The sequence below is a fragment of the Arachis ipaensis genome, chromosome B4 (assembly GCF_059453495.1).
Source record: "Arachis ipaensis isolate K30076 ecotype BB chromosome B4, ASM5945349v1, whole genome shotgun sequence".
NCBI classification, from domain to species: domain Eukaryota; kingdom Viridiplantae; phylum Streptophyta; class Magnoliopsida; order Fabales; family Fabaceae; genus Arachis; species Arachis ipaensis.
Window position 1 is genome coordinate 29,123,501 of NC_142439.1, and position 24,696 is coordinate 29,148,196.

Genomic DNA, 24,696 nt, shown 5'->3' on the forward strand with positions numbered 1-24,696 from the left:
GCCAGCTTTTGTGCCAGTTTGGGCGTTCAACTCTGGTTTTGGCTCCTTTTCTGGCGCTGGACGCCAGATTTGGGTAGAAAGCTGGCGTTGAACGCCAGTTTACGTCATTTATTCTTGGCCAAAGTATGGACTATTATACATTGCTGGAAAGCCCTGGATGTCTACTTTCCAACGCAATTAAAAGCGTGCCATTTCGAGTTCTGTAGCTCCAGAAAATCCACTTTGAGTGTAGGGAGGTCAGAATCCAATAGCATCAGCAGTCCTTCTTCAACCTCTGAATCTGATTTCTGCTCAAGTCCCTCAATTTCAGCCAGAAAATACCTGAAATCACAGAAAAACACACAAAATCATAGTAAAGTCCAGAAATGTGAATTTAACATAAAACTAATGAAAACATCCCTAAAAGTAACTAGATCCTACTAAAAACATACTAAAAATAATGTCAAAAAGCGTATAAATTATCCGCTCATCAAAGATCTCCAGCTCCTTGTTTTTCTTTACCTTCTCACCATGATATAACTTTAAGCGATATCCATTGACCTTGATGAATTTGGGGCTTGAAGGATGACTCAGGTGAAAGACTCCATATGGCTCTGCCTTCTCTACCCTGTAGGGACCTTCCCATCTGGATCTCAGCTTGCCTGGCATGAGCCTCAGTCTGGAGTTATAGAGGAAAATCAGCTCCCCAGGTTTGAACTCTTTCCTTTTGATGTGCTTGTCATGCACAACTTTCATCTTCTCTTTGTATAGCCTGGAGTTATCATATGCTTCTAGGCGAAGGTTCTCTAATTCTTGTAGTTGCATCTTTCTTTCAGCTCTGGCCTTCTCAAATCCCATGTTGATCTCTCTTACCGCCCAGAATGCTTTATGTTTTACCTCCACTAGGAGGTGACAGGCCTTTCCATAAACTAGGCGGAAGAGGCTCATCCCTATAGGTGTCTTGTATGCTGTCCAATATGTCCAAAGCGCATCTTGTAGCCTGGTGCTCCAGTCTTTCCTATGAGGCTTGACTATCTTCTCCAGGATACGCTTTATCTCTCTATTAGACACCTCTGCTTGTCCATTAGTCTGCGGGTGGTAAGCGGTTGCTACATTGTGAATAATGCCATGCTTCTTCAGTAGAGCGGTCAGTCTCCTGTTACAAAAATAGGTGCCTTGATCGCTCACGATTGCTCGTGGTGATCCAAAGCGACAGATAATATGGTTTCTAACAAAAGAGACAACAGTGTTAGCATCATCAGTACGGGTGGGAATTGCTTCCACCCATTTAGAAACATAATCTACAACTAATAGTATATATAAGAAATCGCTAGAGTTTGGAAACGGACCCATGAAGTCAATGTCCTAAACATAAAAAATCTCACAGAACAACATAATTTGTTAGGGCATCTCATCCCTCTTGGATATATTACCAAACCTCTGGCATGGGGAACAAGATTTACAAAAGGCAGTGGCATCTTTAAAAAGAGTGGGCCACCAGAATCCATAGTCTAAAATTTTTCTAGCTGTTCTTTGAGGGCCAAAATGTCCACCACTCTCAGAGGAGTGGCAGGCCTCTAAAATGGACCGAAATTTTGATTGAGGCACACACCTTCTAATTATCTGGTCAGCACCATACCTCCTTAAATATGGATCATCCCATATATAATATTTGGACTTGCTTTTCAGCTTGTCCCTCTAATGCTTAGTAAAATTGGGAGAGAAGGTGTGACTAACTAGATAATTGGCTACAGGTGCATACCAAGGAACTACTTCAGATACTGCATACAAGCTATCAAATGGAAAAGCATCATTGATAGGAGTGGAGTCATCCTTAATGTGCTCAAGGTGACTCAAGTGGTCCGCCACTAAATTCTGAGAACCACTCCTATCCTTAATTTCTAAATCAAATTCTTGCAGCAGCAGTATCCAACGTATTAGCCTTGGTTTGGACTCTTTTTTAGCTAGTAAATACTTTAGAGCTATATGGTCTGAGTACATTACCACCTTAGTACCAAGTAAGTAGGCTCGGAATTTATCCAGAGCAAAAAAATAGCCAGAAGCTCTTTTTCAGTGGTGGTGTAATTAGACTGAGCAGCGTCTAAGGTCTTAGATGCATAAGCAATTATAAAAGGATCCTTACCTGTGCGCTGGGCCAGCGCCGCTCCTACAGCATGGTTGGAGGCATCACACATAATCTCAAAGGGCTGGCTCCAGTCTGGTCCTCTCACGATTGGAGCTTGAGTCAAGGCGATCTTCAGCTTATCAAACGCTTCCATACAGTCCTCACTCAGCTCAAATTCAACATCCTTCTATAGCAGTCTGGATAAAGGTAATGCTACCTTACTAAAGTCCTTGATGAATCTCTGGTAGAAACCTGTATGGCCAAGGAACGAACGGACTTCCCTCACAGAGGAGGAGTAAGGTAGACTAGAAATGACATTTACCTTTGCTGGATCTACAAAGATACCAGTATTAGAAACAACATGTCCTAGAACAATACATTGTTTAACCATAAAATGACACTTTTCAAAATTTAAAACAAGGTTTGAACTAACACATCTGTCTAAGACTCTAGATAAACTATCCAAGCAAAGGCTAAAGGAATCACCTTATATGCTAAAATCATCCATGAACACTTCCATACCGTTTTCAATAAGATCAGAGAAAAGACTTATCATGCACCTTTGGAAAATGGCTGGTGCATTGCATAAGCTAAAAGGCATCCTCTTGTAAGCATATGTTCCAAAGGGACATGTAAAAGTAGTCTTTTCCTGATCTTCAGGAGTTATATGAATCTGGAAATAGCCTGTGTAACCATCTAAAAAGCAATAATGTGATTTAACTGACAGGCGATCCAACATTTGATCAATGAATGGCAGGGGGTAGTGATCCTTACGAGTGGCCTGGTTGAGGCACCTGTAATCAATGCACACCCTCCAGGCGTTCTGCACTCTAGTTGATATGAGCTCTCCTTGCTCATTCTTCACTGTAGTGACTCCAGACTTCTTGGGCACCACTTGTACTGGGCTTACTCATTCGCTATCTGAGATGGGATAGATAATATCCGCTTCAAGCAGTCTGGTCACTTCCTTCTTGACAACCTCCAAGATGGTGGGATTCAGTCTTCTTTGGGATTGACGGACAGGCCTTGCTCCCACTTCTAAAAATATCCTGTGCTCACAAACTTGAGGGCTGATGCCTACTATATCCGTCAAGCTCCACTCAATTGCTTTCTTGTGTCTTCTCAGCACAGTAAGCAATTGCTCCTCTTGTTGGGGTGTGAGTTCCTTTGCAATGATAACGGGGAGCTTCTGATTATCCTCAAGGTAAGCATACTTGAGGTGGGGTGGAAGGGGCTTTAACTCTAATTTCTGTTCCTGACTAGGCACTGGATCTTCTGGAGCTAGTGATGATGGCAAAATATCTTCATTATGTTCAGAGGGTTTCCCCACACTTGGACCTTACTCCATGTGCATCTCTTCTACTTCTTCTTGGTGGACTGCAGCTATGATGTCGAATTGGAAGATGGAATGATCTTCCGGAGGATGCTTCATGGCTTCATTCAGATTGAAGCTCACTACTCGGTCGTCTATCTCAAAAGAATAAGTTCCTGAGAAGGCATCCAGCTTGAACTTTGAAGTCTTCAGGAATGGTCTTCCAAGCAGGATGGATGACGGTCTCCCTGAGTTATTAAGGGGCATTTCCGAGATATAGAAGTCAATGGGAAATGTGAGCCCTTTAATGCTCACCAGTACGTCCTCAGCAATTCCAACCACTGTAATAATGCTTTTATCTGCTAACACAAAATGAGCTGCCGACCTTTTTAAGGGAGGGAGCCTCAAAGCATCATATATAGACAAAGGCATAATACTCACGCACGCTCCTAAATCACACATACAGTCAGAAAATATTACACCTTGAATGGTACAGTTAACCATGCATGGACCTGGGTCACTACATTTTTCAGGTATATCTCCCATTAAAGCAGATATGGAACTACCTAAAGGAATAGTTTCTAATTCATTAACCTTATCCCTATGCATGCACAAATCCTTTAGAAACTTCGCATATTTAGGTGCTTACTGAATAACATCAAAAGAGGGAACAATTACCTCAACCTTTTTGAAGATTTCTACCATTTTTGGGTCGAGTTCTATATGCTTTCTGGGCTTCTTTGCAAGGTGTGGAAATGGGATAGGAATGGCGTCTCATTTAGCTTCAGCTTCCTCTGGTACGCCATTCCCTGGTTGAGTTGCTTCTTCTTCAACCATGTCTTGTACTTCAGCTTCCTCTTTAACATCCTCCACTTCAACCATGTCCTCAACTGGGGCGTGTTCTTGTGGGCTTGGCTCCTCATGATTCTTCTCTTGCAGTGTGGTTTTGGACCTCAAAGTGATGGCATTGATGCCACCTTTGGGATTGGGTAAGGGTTGAGAAGGAATCCCACTGGAGCTTGAAGGCTGGTTGTTGGGAGTAGGTAGAGAATCTATCCGGGAGACGAGAGCTTGTAAAGTGGCATTCAGACCATTTAGAGTAAAGTTCAGTGTAGTCTGAATGTCTTGTTGTCCTTGTGCAAGAGAACGAAGCATCTCGTCGTTAGAAGAGGAAGGGGGATAAGTGATCTGAGGGATCTGCTATTGGTTTTGCTGAGGTCCTTGGGTCTGCCTTAGGTGAGGTACTTTGTAAGGCTGGTTCTGATTCTGCTGTTGATAGGAATGGTTCTGCTGATTCCGGTTCTACTGATTGTTATTATTATTCCACCTCTGATTTCCCTGGTTGTCTTTGCCTCCTCTGTTATAGTTGTCCCTCCAGCCATGGTTGAAATTATCTCTCCAGCCCTGGTTGGAGTTGTCTTGCCAACCTTGGTTATAGTTCCCACCTTGGTTGTAATTGCCGCCTTGTTGATAGGAGCCTTGATTTGGGCGGTCATAGAAATTGTGAGTAGCTGCCAAGGTGTTATCTTCCTGTTGGAGTTGTGGACACTCATCAGTATAATGACTATAGCATGCACATATCCCACATACTCTCTGAGGAACCAGTTGTTGACTATGTTGTGGTGAGGGAGGTTGAGATTGTTGTTGATTCAGTTGTAGCTGCTTCAGTATGTTGGTCATCTCTCCTAGAGTCTGTGTGAGAGCAGCAGTCTCACTGCTAGAGGACACCTCCGCAACAGTCTTGGGATGGTTGGTGCTATGCCTAGCATTCCAGGTAGATTCAGCTAGATCAGCGATCAGCTGCCACGCTTCTGTCGCCGTCTTGTACTTCTTCAGAGAGCCATTGTTTGCAGTATCTAATGTGGTCTTATCCTAAGGCTTCATGCATTGTGTGAAGTAGCTGATTAACACCATCTCATCAATCTCGTGATGGGGACATGAATCTAAGAGGTTTCTGAAGCGTTCCCAGTATTCGTAGAGGGTCTCTAATTCTCCTTGGATAATGCAGGAGATCACCTTCCTCAGTCTGTCTGTAACTTCAACCGGAAACTATTTGTCCAGGAACTCCCTTCTGAGTGAATCCCAGTTGGTAACGACCACTTCAGGTTGAGTGTAGTACCACTCCCTCGCCTTTCCCTCAAGAGAAAATGGGAAGGCGATTAGCAGAATAGAAGTTTCATCTGCACCATGACGCCTAACAGTAGAACAGGATGTCTGAAAATCTCTGAGGTGCTTTATAGGCTCCTGAGCAGGTAAGCCGTGAAACTTAGGTATCAAGTTGATTAGTGCAGTCTTCAGTTTAAACTCTGCAGCCAGATTTGGGTGACGCGCGTGATACGGTTGCAAGGTGAAGTCTGGAGCTCCTGCTTCCTAGAGAGTAATCCTCCGGGACTCCGCCATATTACCTGCATGTAAATCAACTGAATCAGTAGTAGGGGAGCCTATTTTTTTCTCAAATGGCGGTTCAGATAATCTCTCAGATAAGACTGGTGAATTGGCAATAACCACTTCACCACCCTCAGAGGCTAACCGACGCCAAGCTCGCCTAATACGTGAAAGAGTTCTTTCAATTTCAGGGTCAAATGCGGCTAAGCTCGGATCAGGAAACGAACACGTCATTCAATGAAAGAAACATACAGCTCATGGTAATAAAATAAAATAAAAAATTCAAATAAATAAATTCCAACCAATAAATTAGCATACTGTTGCAACTCCCCGGCAACGGCGCCAAAAATTGACGTGGCGGAAATTGGCCGATTAAGAAATTGATGTAAGAAATACATTGCGAGTACAGTTCTTAACCGACTAAAATCTGCGTATCAATTTAGAAAAGAGTTGTCACAAAATTAAGAACAAAATATTGGGATTAAAAATCCCAGGTCGTCTCCCAACGAGTTGACAAAAGAGTGCAGCTTATTGGTCAGAGGTTTTCCAAGAAATTCTTGAGTTTGAGAAACAGAAAAACAAATAATTGTAAATTGAAGCAATGGAAATTAACGAGAGAATTTATATAATTCAAATAAAAGCCTTGACCGGGAGAAGATTAATTGGAATTTTTATCCTTGTTGAATTTCCCAAGTGTAATAATAAAAGGGTGTTGTTCTACTTGGTCATCCCTTATTTAATAAGGGAAAGTCAAGTAACTAACTACCCAACTCTATCACTCGAGTCCTAATCATTTCCTAAGAAAAGATTAGAGTCAGAGACTAAAGAGTCAGCCAACAACTTCCAATTAAGATTAACACTTGAGTATTCCAACTCAAGGTTCTCCCCTTAATCAACTCCCAATCAAGTTAGGAAACTACTCCATTAACATGAATATAACTTTCACATAATTAAAAAGGGAATAAAAGGAAGACATGATAAATTAAATAATAACTGAAAATTAATAAAAAATGAAAATAGTACCTTGCATTAATAAATCCCAAAATGCAACATCCTTATCTGAATAGAGTTAATAAGTAATCAAAAGAGTAAAGGAATAAGAAAGCAAACTAGAATAATAGCGAATCCCACGGAGGTAATGACTCTTCTCAATATCCAAAGTAAAAGCAATAAATTCTAAAACTATGAATGTGAAGAACCCTAGATGAAGGAGTAGAATTCTCTCTAAGATTCAAAAACTAAACTAAAACTATGCGTAATGAGAATGTGTCTTGAGTCTCTGCTGTCCCCTGGCTCTAGTCTATGTTTCTGAGCCGAAAACTGGGTCTAAACTCAGCCCAAAATCGCCCCAACATTTTTTGCATTTTCTACAGGTCGCGCATGTCACGCGTATGCGTCAGTCACGCGTACGCGTCGCTGGCCATCTTCGCGTGTCATGCATACGCGTCAGGTACGCGCACGCGTCACTGTGAAAATCTCCAGATCGTGCGCACGCGTGAGCCATGCGTGCGCGTCGATACTCGCTGGTCATCTCCTTTATTTCTTGTGTTCCTTCTATTTTTGCAAGCTTTATCTCCATCCTCTAAGCCATTCTTGCCCTGTAAAGCCTGAAACACAACACACGGATCACGGCATCGAATGGTACAAGGGGGAATTAAAATACACAAATTAAAGGCTTAGGAAGCAAGTTTTCAATCATAGAACAAAACTAGGAAGGAATTGTAAAATCATGCAAATCATATGAATAAGTGAGTAAAGAGTTAATAAAAACCACTCAAATTAGCACAGGATTAACCACAAAATAGTGGTTTATCAGATTCCTAAGGCAAGCCTACTCAACTAAGAAGGCTTGACCTCAAGCCAGTAACTAGAGGATGGTTGGAATTCATCCAATGCTCTATCCTCCCTACTAGAAATCGGTCAGAAGTGACCATTGACAGAGCCATCATGATTCATTGCATCATGATTGGGAGTGAAGTGGAAGTACATGAGGTGATACCTCAAGAATTGTACAAGATAGCTGAAAAGCCTTCCACCAAAGCAATGTTAGCTTTCCCTCACCTCATTTGTCACCTATGCAATTCAGCTGGAATTATCATAGAGGGAGACAACTTCATTGAGGAGGACAAGCCCATCGCTAAGAAGAGGATGGAGAAAACTAGAGAGCATGCACATGAGCCTGTGCAACCGCCTCAGCAAGAAATCCCTGGGAGATCTCAAAGGATGCAATTTCCTCCTCAAGGCTATTGGGACCAAGTGCATAATTCTCTTGGAGAATTGAACACTAATATGGAGCAATTGAGGTTGGAGCATCAAGTGCATTCTACCATCCTCAATGAAATAAGAGAAGATCAAAGGGCTATGAGGGAAGAACAACAGAGACAAGGGCATGACATTGAAGAGATCAAGCACTACATTGGATCCTCAGGGAGGAGTAGTAGCTGCCATCATTAAGGTGGATTCGTTCTCTTAATCCCCTTTCCTTATGTTATTTTTCTATTTTCTGTTATGTTTTGTTGTCTGTTCTCGTGTTCTTATTGCATGATCATTTTTATCTATCTCTTAAGGCTATAAAATGTTCCATATATCTCTCACCTTACTTAAAAGAAAATTTTATTTGAAAAGAATTGAGAGATACATGAATTTCGAGTTTATCTTAAGAATAGTTCAATTATCTTGATGTGGTGGCATTGCTTTTATTTTCTGAATATATGAATGAACATTGTATATTTGAAATTGAAATTAAGAAAGTTGGCTCTTGAAAGAATGATGATAAAAGTGAAATATTATTTATGATCTGAAAAATTCAAAAATTAATTCTTGAAGTAAGAAAAAACAGCAAAAAAACAATAATATATATATATATATATATATATATATATATATATATGCTTGCGAGAAAAAAAAGCAAGCTGAAAAAGAAATAAAAAGCAGAAAAAGCCAATAGCTCTTTAAACCAAAAGGCAAGAGCAAAAAGCCAATAACCCTTTAAACGAAAAGACAAGGGTAAAAGGATCCAAGGCTTTGAGCATCAATGGTTAGGAGGGCGTAAAAGAAGTAAAATCTTGGCCTAAGCACTCCAAATGGACAGTGTCCCTAACTATATGCTTGTGGTATGAAGGTGTCAAGTAAAAAAAACTTGAGACTGAGCAGTTAAAGTCGTGATCCAAAGCAAAAAGAGTGTGCTTAAGAACTCTGGACACCTCTATCTGGGGATTCTAGCAAAGCTGAATCACAATACGAAAGGGTTTACCCAGTTAAGTGTCTGTGGCATTTATGTATCCGGTGGTAAACCAGAAAACAAAGTGCTTAGGATCAAGGCCAAGACTCTAAAAAGCTGTGTTCAAGAATAAAAAAGAACTAACCTAGGAGAGTCAATAATATCATTTGTATTCTAAGTTCCTAAAGAGACCAACATTTCTGAGTTTCAATGGATAGTGAGATGCCAAAACTATTTAGAAACAAAAAGCTACTAAGTCCCGCTCATCTAATTAAAACTGAGCTTAATTGAAAACTCTGAGATTTATTATATCTTACTCTTCTTTTTGTCCTACTTTGTTTTTAGTTGCTTGGGGACAAGCAACAGTTTAAGTTTGGTGTTGTGATGAGCGGATATTTTATACGCTTTTTGTCATCATTTTCATATAGTTTTTAGTATACTTGTTTAAGTTTTATTAAGTTTTCACAGGTTTTAGTGTAAAATTCAAATTTTTGGATTCTACTTTGAGTTTTTGTGTTTTTATACAATTTCAGAAATTTTCTGGCTGAAATTGAGGAGTTGGAGCAAAAGTTTGATTCAGAGGCAGAGAAAGCACTGCAGATGCTGTCAAGATCTAACCTCCTTGCACTACAAAGAGCTTTTCTAGAGCTACCGAAGTTTAAATGTAGCGTTTTCAACGGCTATGGAAAGCTAACATCCAAGGCTTTTCAGCAATATATAATAGTTTATGCTTTGCTTCAGAATTAAAGGCCCAAAACTGGCATTCAACACCAGCCATCTGCCCTATTCTGGCGTCCAACGCCCACAAGGGAGTAGCCAGCATTCCAACGCTCAAAAAGGACCCCCAAGTAGGCGTTCAATGCCAAGGAGCCACCCTAGCTCATGGAGACACTCAAGGCTCAGCCCAAACACTCACCAAGTGGGTCTCGGAAGTGGATTTTCACACTAAAAGACTGTTTTACCCCTTTCATGTAATCCTTAGTCATTAGCCTAGTATTTATTTGAGAACTTTTACACTTTTAGGAGGATCGAACACTTTTAGCATATTTTTGAATTCCACATTGTATTTTCTATCAGTATGAGCCTCTAAACCTCCTAGGTTGAGGGGAGGAGCTTGACAAACCCCATTTGTAGGGTTTATCTTGTATTGATTTTTGGGGATTTTATCAACTTTTACCCACATTTATTCAATGAAATAGCATGGTTTTATAACTTCTCCCTTAATTGTGCTTAAGAGTGAAAACATGCTTTTTAGGACTTAAAATAGCTAAATTTAATTCACCTTGATTCTATTAGATGCCTCGATATGTTTGTTAAGTGATTTCGGATTTAGGAGGCAAAGATTGGATTAAGGGAATGAAGAAAAAGCATGTAAAGTTTGAGAACTCATGAAGAAATGATGGAACCAAAAAGCTGTCAAGCCTGACCTCTTCGCACTTAATTGACCATAACTTGAGCTACAGAGGTCCAAATGATGCGGTTCCAGTTGGGTTGGAAAGCTAACATCCGGGGCTTCGAAACGATATAAGATTTTCCATAGTTGCATCGCGCATAGGGGCGCGCACGCGCACGGTACGCGGACGCGCCGATGGTGGCACATGACCCACTTAATGCAAACGTGGCCAGCAATTTTAGAAGCCTTGTGGGCCCAATCCAACTCATTTCTGATGCTATTTAAGCCAAGGATTGAAGGGGAATCAACATACTTTTCATACTTTACTTTTACTTTTAATCATTAGTCATAGTTTAGTTTTAAAAGTAGTTAGAGTTAGAGAGAGAATCTCTCTCTTCTCTCTAGAATTAGGATTAGGAATTAGGGTTAGATTAGGATCTCATAGTTCTAGGTTTAATTCAAGTCTCCTTCTACTTCTACCTTCAATTGATGATTGCTACACTTTGGTTCTTCTCTCTATCCCTATTCTCTTGTTGTAATTTCTCTTATTTTGTTTCTAGGTTTTGTAATCATGATACTCTTGTTCTCTTTATTTTCTTTCAATAATGCAATTTGAGGTAATTCATGATAATTGTGATTTCCTTGATTGTTGTTGTTAATTCTTTACATTCAATTGTAGTTAGAATTCATTCTTGTTGTGATTGACTATACTTTTCTTTTGTGCCTTCCAAGTGTTTGATTAAATGCTTGGAAGAATGTTAGACTAGAGTTTTATGTTCTTGGCTTGAGAAGGTAACTTAGGATTTCTTGAGTCACTAGTGTCCAATTGATTGATAGTTGATAGCCATTAACTCTAGCCTTCATTAATCCAATTAGTGGAAAGCTAGGACTTATGGACTAGGATTGATATAACTCACTTGACTTTCCTTTGTTAATCGATTTAAGGATGACTAAGTGGGATTAATCCTTGCAACTACCATACTTGTGGCTAGTGATAATGATGAAGACCCTTGACAACCAAACCTTGCCAAGACCATTTTGTGAATAAAGTTTTCCTACCATTTACTATTCACATTCCTCATCCAAAACCCCAAAATAAACAAGTCCATAACCAATAACAAGAACACTACCCTGCAAGTCCTTTGAGAGACGACCCGAGGTTTAAATACTTCGGTTTATAGATTTTAGGGGTTTGTACTTGTGACAAACAAATTTTTGCATGAAAGGATTATTGTTGGTTTAGAGACTATACTTCAACGAGATTTCATTTGTGAAATTCTAAACCATCAAAAATCCAATCATCAGAGCTCTGCTGAGTTTTATGGATTAATGAAGTATTACTATTCTATCTTCAATCCGTGTTTGATTCTCTATTCTAAGATGTATATTCGTTCTTCATCCTTATGAATGCATTGAACTGGCATAAGGTTATCTCATTCTACATGGGTTCAGAGTGAGTCTTTTATCGGACAATGATGAAGTACTAGCTTGATTATACATCTCTTAGACGGCTAATCCATGACTTCGTTGGGGACTTCTCGAGACACTAGTTCAGCCGAGGTATGGGGAGATTAGGGTCTTTGTGGTAAAGGCTAGTTCCAAAAGCACAGCATTCTCTGATCTGGAAGATTCGACCTTGTCTGTGGCGTTTTGAGTAGGATCACTGAGGAGAATGGACTGTAGGAGCTTCACCTTCAATCAGACTGGATCGGCACTAATCTTGGGGTTCAGATCTAGAGGAGCATTGGCGACCTCTCAACAAAGGCATTGATCACATACAGCTTGCCATAGAAGAAATCATTCACAGTTGGAGGAGACAGCAAAACCGAATTAAGCAGAAGAATAAAGCATCTCCGAAGCCTTAACCACCTTCTTAACATTGCTTTCACCATCAATTGAGTAATGTTTTCTTTATTTTACTTTTATACGCTTTAAACAACCAACCAACTTTTCTATCCGCCTGACTAAGATCTACAAGATAACCATAACTTGCTTCAAATCACAATCCTCGTGGAATCGACCCTGACTCACTCAGGTATTACTTGGACGACCCAATGCACTTGCTGGTTCAATTGTGCGAAGTTTAATTCCGCGCACCAGTTATACTCAAAGCCAAGCACCAGTTATACTCAAAGCCAAGATGACCATACACTTTTCTATAAATATTCTGTAGCTAATAAAACTACTATCTTAATTATATATGTGGATAATATTATTCTGACAGGTGATGATATTTTGGAGCCAAAAGACTTGAAGGAGAAGTATGAGTCCACAAGTGCCTTGAAGGAGTTATAGTGCCCATCTTCGTCTTCTTCTATTTTTACTACAGTACCCCACACTTCTGCCATCCTTATCATGTTTTCCTTACTCCAGGCATGTACTTTTAACCCAAATATCTCAAATTCATTTTCTACGTGTTCTATTCACCTCCCCCTTCATCCACTTTCTAAGTTCAATAAAGTGATTAAGGAGAAAAGGAGATCTTATTGCTTCCTCCATAACCTCTTTGTTATCGAAGGTCATGACCATTTTCATCGAACCCATCAACTTAACTTCTACGATAGTGTGCCAATCACGCATAACAGCAGCCCTCATATCCTCAAAATGAATCGGACTCAATGCTTCTCCAATCAAGCTCCTGCTCATTTTCTCCACCATTGATTCTACTATGTGGAGTTCAAGTTTTGAATTCCCAAAAGATTGAAACTTTTCCTCTTGCCTCATATTCACCAACCCATCCCTCTTGCCACCATTCATGAGCACATCCATGTATGTCTTTCCTCCTTTATTATAAACTCTTTCCTTTCTTGCCGTTTCTACCGTTTTTGGTCACCGCCTATGGTTCCATGCACAACCTTCTCTTCGTCACCTTTATCCCTTCTGATTTCTCTTCTATACTTTGCTTCCATCAACTGCATCCTGCACTCCAACACCACCCACCCATCCAGATGCTACATCGCATTTTGTGCTCCACTTCTTGAGCTGAATCTTACAAAAGCGAACGGCAATGGGTTCTTTTCTCTAACTTTTTTAGGCATGAACACATTTGCTACATCTCCCACTCTTGAATACTTTCCATATCAACTCCACTACGGTATTTAATGGTAAGTTATCGGCAAAGATAGTGACAAAATTTTTCTCCGTATTTTCTTCTTTTCAGTGCTTTCCCTCGTACGCTCTATCTTGCACCGCTCTCTGGAATCCATTCCTATGGTGCGTGGATGGTGGGTTTAACTTCCAATATTTTTTGGAATTCTTCCTAGTGACAATTTGTCATTAACTATCTTTCGGTATCCCTTTCCCATCTGTATGATGTTCTTTCACCCTCTCTCTATCTCTCATCTCTCTCTTTTAACTGAATGGAAGTATTCGCCATTACTTCGCCAGTTTTCTTATATTAATAAGTTTAGTTAGGTTCTGCATGCCTTGCACACATGTATCGATCATTATGTCAAGTATCAAGGTATAACTGTAAGGACATGGATGGTCTTTTGGCATTTCTCTTTGTGTGGGCCAGGATACGGATGCCATCAATAAGGCCTTTGTCGATGGATACTAGCTTTCCACTCACTCATGTCGATCAGAGATAAGACCAACACCATCTCGATTAACCACATGTGATCGTAGATGACTAAGAAAAAAGTGCCAGGTATTGACAGTCTCACCATCGACTATAGCAAATGTAAGAGGCATAATATTTTCATTGCCATCTTGTGATACTACAACTAAAAGAATCCTTTTATATTTTCCATACAAGTATGGCTTGGTTTGGTAAAGCTTTTCGAAGAGGTGCTTGTGCTTTTTAAAAGCTCAAGCTCCTCATTTTGTGTTTGGTAAATTAAAACGATCATGTGCTTGTACTTGCAGCTTTTAAAAGATCGGGGTACTTTTGAAAGCACCTAAGATAGAGCTTTTCAAAGTTGACTTGTGCTTTTCAAAATTTAAAAGTTTAATATAATCTCATATGTTAACTAATTTTCAAATTTAATACTTGCATTTATGTCTATTATAGTATTTTTAAATTTTAAAAGCTATTTTACCAAATGCAATTGTTGTTGCTTGTATTTATTAAAAACTATTTTTAATTTAATTTACCAAACATAAATGCTACAACTTTTAAAAAGCCATCTTTTAAAAGTTGGCTTTTATAAGCTACTTTTGAAAAATAAAAGCTTTACCAAACCAAGCCTATGTGCTGTCTATCTGTATCAGCGGCTTGAAATGTTTAAATGCCTTAATACAATGGTAGAAAGCCCAAAAGACTCGCATCAGAATTCGGAGATCCTCAACCAACTCATTCCCTCGATAAGCATATGCAGTTTCATACTCATCAGCTACTGATGGTTCTTTAGCAACCATTGCTCTAGACTATGCGGGCAAAGCTTTATAAGAAGCTTCTCACCTACCAAATATCTTTTCAACTGCCTTTTGCTTAACCAACTATTCTTTGCGATAACTTATCGTATAGTTGAACTTCAATTGCACTTCTACACTAACGGATTTCACCTTTAGAGATGGGTTGGATTCAACCAATGACTTTATCGTTTCTGCAATTGTATCAGAGTCCAATTTTGCATGATCTTGAGAGATGGTAGATTTGGTGCACGTGTGACTACCGTTATACCTCCTTATTACCTAACAATACTGTTTTTTTATAAAACTAACTTTGATAAGCTAAATACAACTTTATTACGTATTGTACGCATGTAGCATAGAATGTTGTCGGTTTTGATTCATACACCCTGTAATCGACGTCTTTTCGAATGGTATACTCTTTAACTGTTGCAATCACAGTCTTTCTAGAATTAAACTCTATTCCGACAACAAATTTACCATCTGTGACAACAACGGGAGCTACACCAATAACGACACAAAATAAATAATAATAATAATAATAATAATAATAATAATATTTTTAAACTAACATAACCTTTCATTTTATATATTCATTACATTCACTCACATATTTTCTCATTCTCAATATGCAACTTAAAGAACTAAGGAACTCTCTCAAAATCTCAGAAAGAATAACTTCTTCTTCACCTCTATTATGCTTTTTTCAAAATATTTTACGGGAGCTGAATTCCTTTTATAGTTGATTTTATATTTTTTATTTGTGCCAGTTGCTTTTTCGGTAAAACATCAATACCGTTTTAACCAGTTTAAATTTTCAAACTCATTTTAAACAAAATGGCATCATCATTTTTCCTTTCTAATTTAAAAAATATAAAAAACCTTAAAACAGTATTGTCGTATTCTATTTTTTAGTTTAAAAAAATATACCATAACACAAAACGTCAATTTTATTTTTTTTTTTAAATAATTTTTTCACAAAACGGCATTGACATGTTATATTTAATCGATTAAAAAAATAATAAAATAGCAATGACATTTTTTATCTTTTAAAATGTAAAATTTTTTTCATAACAGTGTTAAACTCATAACGATAAAATAACAATAAAAAATACACATCTTTTTGCAATATTAAAAAAATTGAGCCTCTTTCTGTTGTTAAAAAAAAATCAATATAATTTATTTTTTTAATAATCAAGAATTTATAAATATAATTTTGGTTAAAGACTTATGTGATGCTTGTTTGGGTGCCATTATTTTAATAAAAAAATATTTTTTTTATATTTTTTAGTATGTTTGTTAAATTTTTAATAATAAAAATAAAAATACTAAAAAAATAAAAAAATATTTTTTGAGATTACTTTTATTTTTTTATTAAATTTTAAAAAGAAATAACTCAAAAAATTTTTTTTGTCAAAAGCTCACCCTTAACCTGTAATCTTATGAAAAATGATCAAATACTTTATTCTTTACTAAAAAGGAAAAAGTTGTACTGAATGCTTGAAAAAGATTGAGATATATAATATATACAGAGACTTTAGAATATAAATTTTGGTGAAGATTATTGTGCTATGATGGGGGCATTTGATACAAAGTTATGTATAGGCGAACAGTCCCAACCATGTTCTTTGGTATTAGACACCAAAAAATGGTTTGGAATCCATGTTTGACCCTTTGACTCTCTTTCTCTTAAGAGTTCCCTTTGTCTCTCTTCCACTGCATGCTTTGCTTCTCTTGCTTTCTCCCATTCTTTTTTCATTATGGCTTCACTCACTTCACTCCAAACATAAGCCGATTCGGTTGGCCACACACTCTGATCATAAACAACACAATCTCATGTCATGCATATTTAGAAAAAAGTTTAATTATTCTATCTATATAGTTTTATTGAATTTTCAATTAATTTTTTATTTTTTTTATTGAGTTCCTATATCATATCAAATTTTGTAATTAAATTTTTACCATGACAAAAATACTGGAGAACGAAATATTCCAAAAACGAATATGCTTAACACTTGACTGAATATTCTGTATAATTTAACAAGATATTCTGTATAGTTTAACAAGATATTCTGTTAATTTCAACATTTTTATCACAGTAGACACTTAGTAATAAAATATGATATAATATAAAGACCTAATTAAAAAAAATAAAAATATAGAAACCTAATTAAATATCCAATAAATCTATAAAAACTAATAAAATAATTAAATCTTAAAAAAACGTGACATACTATTATTTAAATCACTATCTAAAAACAAGAAATGAAAAGAAAAAGAATAAAAAAAAAGAAAGAAATTTTAATTGTTTTTGTGGTCGTTCAACATGTAAAAATTAAAAGTCTATGTAATGAATTATAAGTTCTTGGGAGAATTATTACCGCAAAAACTAGCTCGTATGATGAAAAAGTACAAGATCTTGTAAAACTCATTTTCAAGTGTTGATTACGCAATGTGAATCTTATGAGACAAATAACATATGTTATCATAGTGAAGAGAAAAATAGCGGTAGAAAATAGTCTTTTATATGTTACCTCTGCATCCTTAACAATTGGTGCTTGCAGCCCATTAATGACTTTTTTCGCATCATATATCACTTTTACTTTTCCGTTACTTGTATCCTTCACTTTTATTGTTCTGCACCATCAAAATGGTTATGAAATTAGCATAAATCTAAACATAGAATAAAATTAATTATTTAAGAATTGATAAGTGAAAAATTTTAAAGACAATATAATACCTATCCCAATGACCATCAACTTCATACAGAACATTCAAAGTTGATGAATTAAGGATTTTTCCTTTGACCACTTTCTGATTTCCACCAAATCCAAGAAAAGGAGTTGATTTGTAAGATAAATCAGCTTCAAGTCCTGTCTCTATGCATTTTATATTAATTTTGCCAATCCAATCGACAGCAGGAACTGGAATTATTCTAAATAAAAGATGAGGGCAATTCATTTCATATGTTTCTCCATGATTCAAAAGCTTCAATTGCCGTTTACCATGTACTTGAGCTTCAATTGATGTTCCTGCATATTTGTTACATTTGTGATGAATCTATGTGATTTAATTAACATTTTTAATTTGTTAAGAACTTAGTAAAATTAGTAAATAATGCCAAAGTTATGACCAAATTCAGGCATTGTGAGTTCTTAATAAACTTCATTGTTTGCTTGAAATTATCAAATTCATAGCACTTGATTAAAAAGCTGAGGGAATTAATTGTCTAACAAATGTTAAAAATCTTGCATTTTGACATGGATAGATTTAATTTCCTGTTTTGACATGTTAAAAAATAAAAATAAAAATAAAAAATTTAAAGTCAAGCAAATGGCTAATGTGAAAAATTTTGTCCCTTAATTTGATTAATTCTTTAATGACATCCAGTTAGTCATTAACATGAAAGAAATAAGGTTAATTATTTTTGCCATGGCAAAGCTCAAAACATGGGAAAAACTTATTGTTGTGAGTTGTGACGTTATAATTCATTTTGGTGTAGCTAAATGATATTTGTTCTTTATCATGGGATAATTAATACCATAAAATTTTGGGATAGGTCGCTGGCACCAAATTATTTCTATGTTTTCTTTTTCATCTGTTGCATGAAGGGCAGTTACTGGAGGGTGGTGTGAAACCTGCACACATAAAAACAACAAATAAAAGGTTGTGTTCACATCATGGTTTTACATTTTTTTGTTCTATAGTAACACTTGGATGGTGCATTAGAGCTAACGCTCAATTTTTTTTAAGAATATAAATATTGCATTTTCATAGAATACTTAGATAAATTGTACTTTATCTAATCATAAAATGATATTTCAAATAGAAATATGTATCCCATTATAATAAATAGTCATATTGTTAAAAATAATTATACATGTATAATGAGGTCGATTAAAATCAAACCCACATGCTTTTTCTTTTAAATACTTTTACTCTAAGAAAATTTACACACAAATTTTTGAGTTCCGTTTAAGATGCAATGAATTAAATAATTTAAAATAGATCATACATATATGTACTTTTCAATCAGAATAATTATGTAATATCTCCATAATAAGATGTTTTATATACCTGTAAAACTTTTGAAAGCTACAAATAGTTATTTATCATAATTTATCTATTTTGACATAGTTACTAACTTTTTTTTACCATAACATGCAAACTCTTATTCACTTTTGCTGTTTCACTTTCACATATAAAAATAAACCAAGTAACATAGAATTGAGAAGTGATTAATTAAGTACCTGTTCCAATAATATGTTGAGAGTTCCCTTAGAAACATGATGAGTCTCACCAAGAATGGGATTATAGGGAGCAACACCAAAAGTTGCAGGGCGAGTGGTTGAAATGGACCATGCCATCACTGCTATCAACCTATCCAATGGACTCTGCCCTCTGTTGCATTCTCTTATTAACTCCATTCCTGTGCTGTACACTGACTCACCATAGCACTGAAGTTGCGACTTTGGCAAATTAAACAATGCTGGCACCTGCAAATTAATATCAATAAGGTAAAACAATTTTATATTCCTTTATATATAAAAATATCATCTGTCATAACTGTATATTTATTATATTGTACTATTTTCCATATCGATTTTTGAGAATTTCTATACATTGTAGATAAGTACCAAATTCTTATTATATTTTGCAATTTCTAAAATTGTTGTATCCCAACATACGCTGTACATATTTAATATCGAGGAATGCTTAGGGCAGCAATTTTGGTATTTTGTAACTATTAATTGATTATTAATAATATTTTTAATGGTGTGAGATTACATCTAAATGATAGGAGATTATTCACTTTTATTTTGATGGTTAAGTGCTGGCTAAAAAATACAAAAGTTACTGCCCCTCAACTTTTCCTTTAATATCATAGTTATCCGATCCAAGACGTAATTGATATGTTGAGCAAAAAGGGTAAAAAAATAGAGGCTTAATAGATTATTAATATTTGCAAATTGCAATTATAATATATACAACTAGATACATGATTGAATGTTCTTTAGTTTAAAAGGCAAAAAATTAAACTTTAATTATATTATAATTAATCAAGTGAACCTAACTCATTCATAAAGCTAACTCATCATAGGAAGAGAATGACGAAGAACTTATAATAAAAGTTATCTTTTAAGCTATTAATAATTTAAGAATTTACCTGAAAGCGTGAGAGATCAGATCCTGGCCGCACATTCTTAAACAAACTTAATATGCGTTGCAAAAGATTAGGGGCTTTATAAGAATCAGAATCAGAATCAGATTCCCCTTCTAATGTCATTGGCTTTGTGAGCACAATTTTGGTCTCTTTCTTCTCCCCATTACTTACCTGCCACCAACATATTTCATATTATATTACTATTAATAATTTTCTAATGCAGTAGTTAGTTGTTACCCTTTGCTACTAGAAAATGCATTGATTAAGTAATCAACATTCAACAACACTGGTATAGTTGAGCGTATTAAAGAAGGCCAACCAATAATGTAGAAGAAAAATAAATAAAATTAGGAGTACTTGTTTAATTGATAGTTTCTCAATCTTAGATTAGACATTTTGAGTAAATACCTAATTATTTTTTAACAAATTTTAGATTAGACATTTTGATATCTAATAAATTTTTTATTAATTTAGAAGTCTCCAAAAATTATCTATCACGTATTTATTGAAAGGTGAAATGGTGAATAATTTGTTTTATTGTGATATTTTTCAAAATCGAATTATCTTATAAATAAAATTTGTTAAGGACGACAAAAAGACCCATTTGTCTAATAGAAATAGTTTTAGAAATTTAAGAGTAATAAAATATAATTAGAAATCAAAATATTTTATCTGAAATTTATTAAGAATTAATTTAAATCTTTACTGTTATAATTTTACAAAGAATATAGTTAATCACTAAAATAAGAAAATATCATTTTTGAGTTTTATTATATCTTTTACTAAATTTCAATACAAAAATAACAAAAAAAAAAAAAAAGAAAAAGAAGTTATAAAGTATAAATAATTTGATCCTATAAAGTTTTTAAAAATGATCAAGTGTCTATGTGTGATGTGTAACATTTTTAATACACGTACAAGTGGAACCAACTTACCAACCCACATTTTCAAATCTTTTTCTGTTTTAATATAAAACGAAGAAAAAAAAAATGATAGAGACTTTGAGCACAATTATTTGAATATTATTTTGTAAATTTAAAAACAAAAAAAAAATAATAGTTGGATGCAAGGTAAAATCACAATAGTTGACAGAAAATTAGTTGATCAAAAAATAAATTTTATCAAGTTGGATGCAAGGAAAAAACACATCAGTTAACAAAATTAGTTTCCCAACACCAAAGTACTGATTTCATCAATGGGACTAAACTAAAAGAAAAGATATTCAAGTCCGAAAGAAAATGACAAAGCACACGTAAGTAGTAGAGGTGAGACTGAGATAATACGGCTTTAACGATAATTCCTATGCTATTGCTAGTGCATTTGCAATAATGTTGCCTGGCCTGCAAAAGTGCAAATTGAAATAAAGTAGAGTCCGCCAATTGGACAAAAATTTCTCACATAACGATGCCAGACAACACCCTTTCTTTTTAAATAGATACAAAATTAAGGTCCAATTAATTAAATTATTTTAGTTTTAAAATAATTTAAAGTGTAAAAAAAAAAAGTGAAAAACTCAGGTATTAAATTATTTTAGTTTCAAAATAATTTAAAGTGTAAAAAAAAAAAGTGAAAAACTCAGATACTTGATGATTTAACTAAATTTTTGTAACTTAAAAATCACAGTCAATGATGCAATATAATTAACAAAAAAAAAGGGGACATTATTCATAAGAAAGAAATAATTCAGAGTTATATATGTATTTCTCGGTTATTGGTTTTTTTCATAAGTTGTATATAGTAAAATTAATCTTTAATATAAAATATATTAAAAATAAATTAAATTATATATATGTATACGACTAAGTATGTGTTTGGATTGTGGTTTGTTTTGAATAAAAGTAATTTTATAGAATTAATTTTGAGTAGAAGTAAATTTGTGTCAATATGATTTATGTTTGGCAATTCTATTCTAAAATTGATTTTGATAAAATAAATATTATTTGGATAATATTAGTTAAAATCACTTTTAGACAGATAATTACTAAAAAAGACATAACATTAAATTATAATGTTATTTTTTTATACATGTTAAATTTTTTTATACTGTTTTTTTATATATTTTTATATAGTATATTTTTAGTACTCTTAGTATTCTATTTTATTACACTATAATTTTTTACTATTATTATTTATGGTTAATTTTTTGTTTAATTTATTCTACCTAATGGGATCAATAAATTATATTATAAAAAGATAATAATAAATATAATGCACAAAATTTACCATTATAAAAATATATAATATCAAATAAAAAATTAATAAAAAATATAAATAATAAATAATAAAAAAAGACTCATATAAAGAGAAATAATAAGAATTCTATAAATAATATAATAATATATATAAAGAATAAAGTTGGTAAAAGAAAAATAAATATTAAATGTTAATGGCTAAAAATAAAACTAGAAATAGTTGCTTCATATAAACCTAATTTTATAGAGAGAAAAATTAACTAAACTAAAAATTAAAACTTTCAAAAAATCGTAACGTACTTTTCTCTTTCGATTGCGAAATACACTAATTTTAATAATGAATTTGATATGTCATAATTTTTTAACACTTATTACGAGAATCCAAATTATTCATATAACAAATGAGCAATAACAAAAGCGGGAAAAAAGAAATTCCACATTGATATTTGCATTGCTTGACTTAAGGGCTAAGCGTATAAGGGATCCTTGATACGCGTTAAGCCATAAAATTTTAGTAGAACAATTTGGGAAGAAAGAGACAGAAATTAATCATCATAAAGGAAAGAATCAAGTACTAAAATGGCAAAGGGGTAGGCTAAATTCATTATTAATACACGAAACATGTAATAACACAGATATCAATGTGTATTTACTATTTAGTATTTAATATTTTACTAAAAAAATTAAAACTAGATATTATACGCATAAAATTATATAGTTTTATTTTCAAAATTTCATTTTCTACGTTTATAAATTTATTGTCTTCGTCACTAACAACAGTAGGAATAAAGGTAATTTTTAATGAAAAGTATGTTAATATTTTTTATTATTTTAACAGTCAAATAAAGTACATAAATTTGTATACTTATATGTTTTTGTTTTGAGACAATAAATAAACATGGGAAACGGAAACACAAAGAATACACCCACCCCTATCCCCTTTCTTGTTTCTTCTTTACACCTTGCGTTGAAGAGTAAAGGCACCATCCACATTGTAAAATATTCCATTCACACAATCCGTAAAATGCATTGCGATTAATTCATTAATTAATTAGGTACCACCGAATATGTGCGGTTAATAGTTAATACCGTACCCCTCTTTTCGCCGTCTCAAAAGCCAATTCATTATCATCATCATCATTCATATAATTAAACTAACGAAGAACAAGAAATCAATCATTTTGTTGTGATCAAAATGAAATTATAAATCATCATATGGTAGGCAAGAAACACAATAAGAGAGCATCGTAGGTTCAACCATTTCTTCAATGGAACAGTACTAAGAAGTAGGGCAAAATAAAAAGATTAAGAGAGAGAGAGAGAGAACATACCATGTCTGTTGAAGTATAGAAGCTAAGGCGTGGTTGAGAGAGAGAGAGAGAGAATGTGAAAGGTTTGGTGATGAGTGATGAGAGAGGAGTATTAACTAATTTCAAAATTTCAACGATGAATTGAAAGAGAAGAGCGCTTTGGTTTTGGTTCTGAGAAACTTTGACGTTGGGAGCGAAGTTTAAGTAAGAGGAGCCAAGAAGAATTAATTAATTAATTAATTAATTAATTAATTAATTAATAAGAATATTTATTTATTATTGGATCAGGTGCACTTTCTCAACAATTGGCCAACACCAACACGGTTTCACATTTTATGATTCTTTTTTTTTTCCTCTAGATTTTTTAGCAAATTGATCCAAATGAAATAAGAAACTGTGGAATTACTTACTCTTACTTTTGTTGAATCATGTTTAGCCAATAATTCTTGGACTTTAATCAGCTTCTAGATTTAAAAATTAATTACGTTAATTTTTTATATATTCATTTTTCAGTTTTTGTAAAATTAACCTCTAACTCAAATTAAATTTAATTTTCATTTCTAGAATTGGTCTCACTCACCAAATTTCCTAAAATTAATTATATAATTAATTAACATTATTTATTATTATTATTATTATTATTATTCAACCATGCACTATTAGAGTAAAATGTTAAAATAAAAAATACAGTGATAAAATTTAAGATTTAGAATTTGTTATTTTTGTTTAAATTATGTTCTGTTTTAAACTGTATTAATTTTTAAAGAGGCTGATTTGGTATTTTAAATATCAATCCTAAGCTTTTTTTTTACGTTTTTTTTATTTTTATTTTTTTCTCTTTTTGATAATTATTACAGTATTTTTTATTTGTTTTTTTGGTTAATTTTTTTCTTTATTTTTTATTTTGATTTTTGTTAAGGCAGTGAGACAAAAAAGAGGAGATAAAAGAAAAAGAAAAATAAGGTGATGATGAAGAAAAAGAAGAGGAGGAGAATAAGAGTTTTGAAGTGTACATAATTTATCAAAAAAATAACACTAAAATTTTTTAACTGTAATATAAAAGTTTTTTAATTTTGAGACCGAATAATAGTAATATAGGTTTTTGTTAAAAAAGTGAAATAAGAATGATGAGAATGTGAAATAAAAAAAAATGATAATGATGATGATGTTAAGGAGGAGGAGGAATTTTTTGACACCAAAATTTTGTAAAATTTTGTAACGGTGTCATTTCAACTAAATGATATGGTATTGAATTTATATATA

At 34.1% G+C, this 24,696-nt stretch overlaps 1 protein-coding gene across 1 annotated transcript; it reads right to left on the minus strand.

Moving 5' to 3' along the window:
- Positions 1-16,207: 16,207 nt before the first annotated feature.
- Positions 16,208-23,590, minus strand: LOC107637697 (oxysterol-binding protein-related protein 4C). The gene is made up of 7 exons (XM_016341060.3): positions 23,455-23,590; positions 19,935-20,102; positions 19,018-19,263; positions 18,309-18,405; positions 17,508-17,799; positions 17,302-17,404; positions 16,208-16,580 (listed from the first exon to the last, which is right to left on the minus strand). Exons 1-7 carry the CDS (start codon positions 23,455-23,457, stop codon positions 16,329-16,331), a joined length of 1,161 nt encoding a protein of 386 aa, XP_016196546.1. The 5' UTR covers positions 23,458-23,590; the 3' UTR covers positions 16,208-16,328.
- Between the last annotated feature and the right edge of the window lie 1,106 nt (positions 23,591-24,696).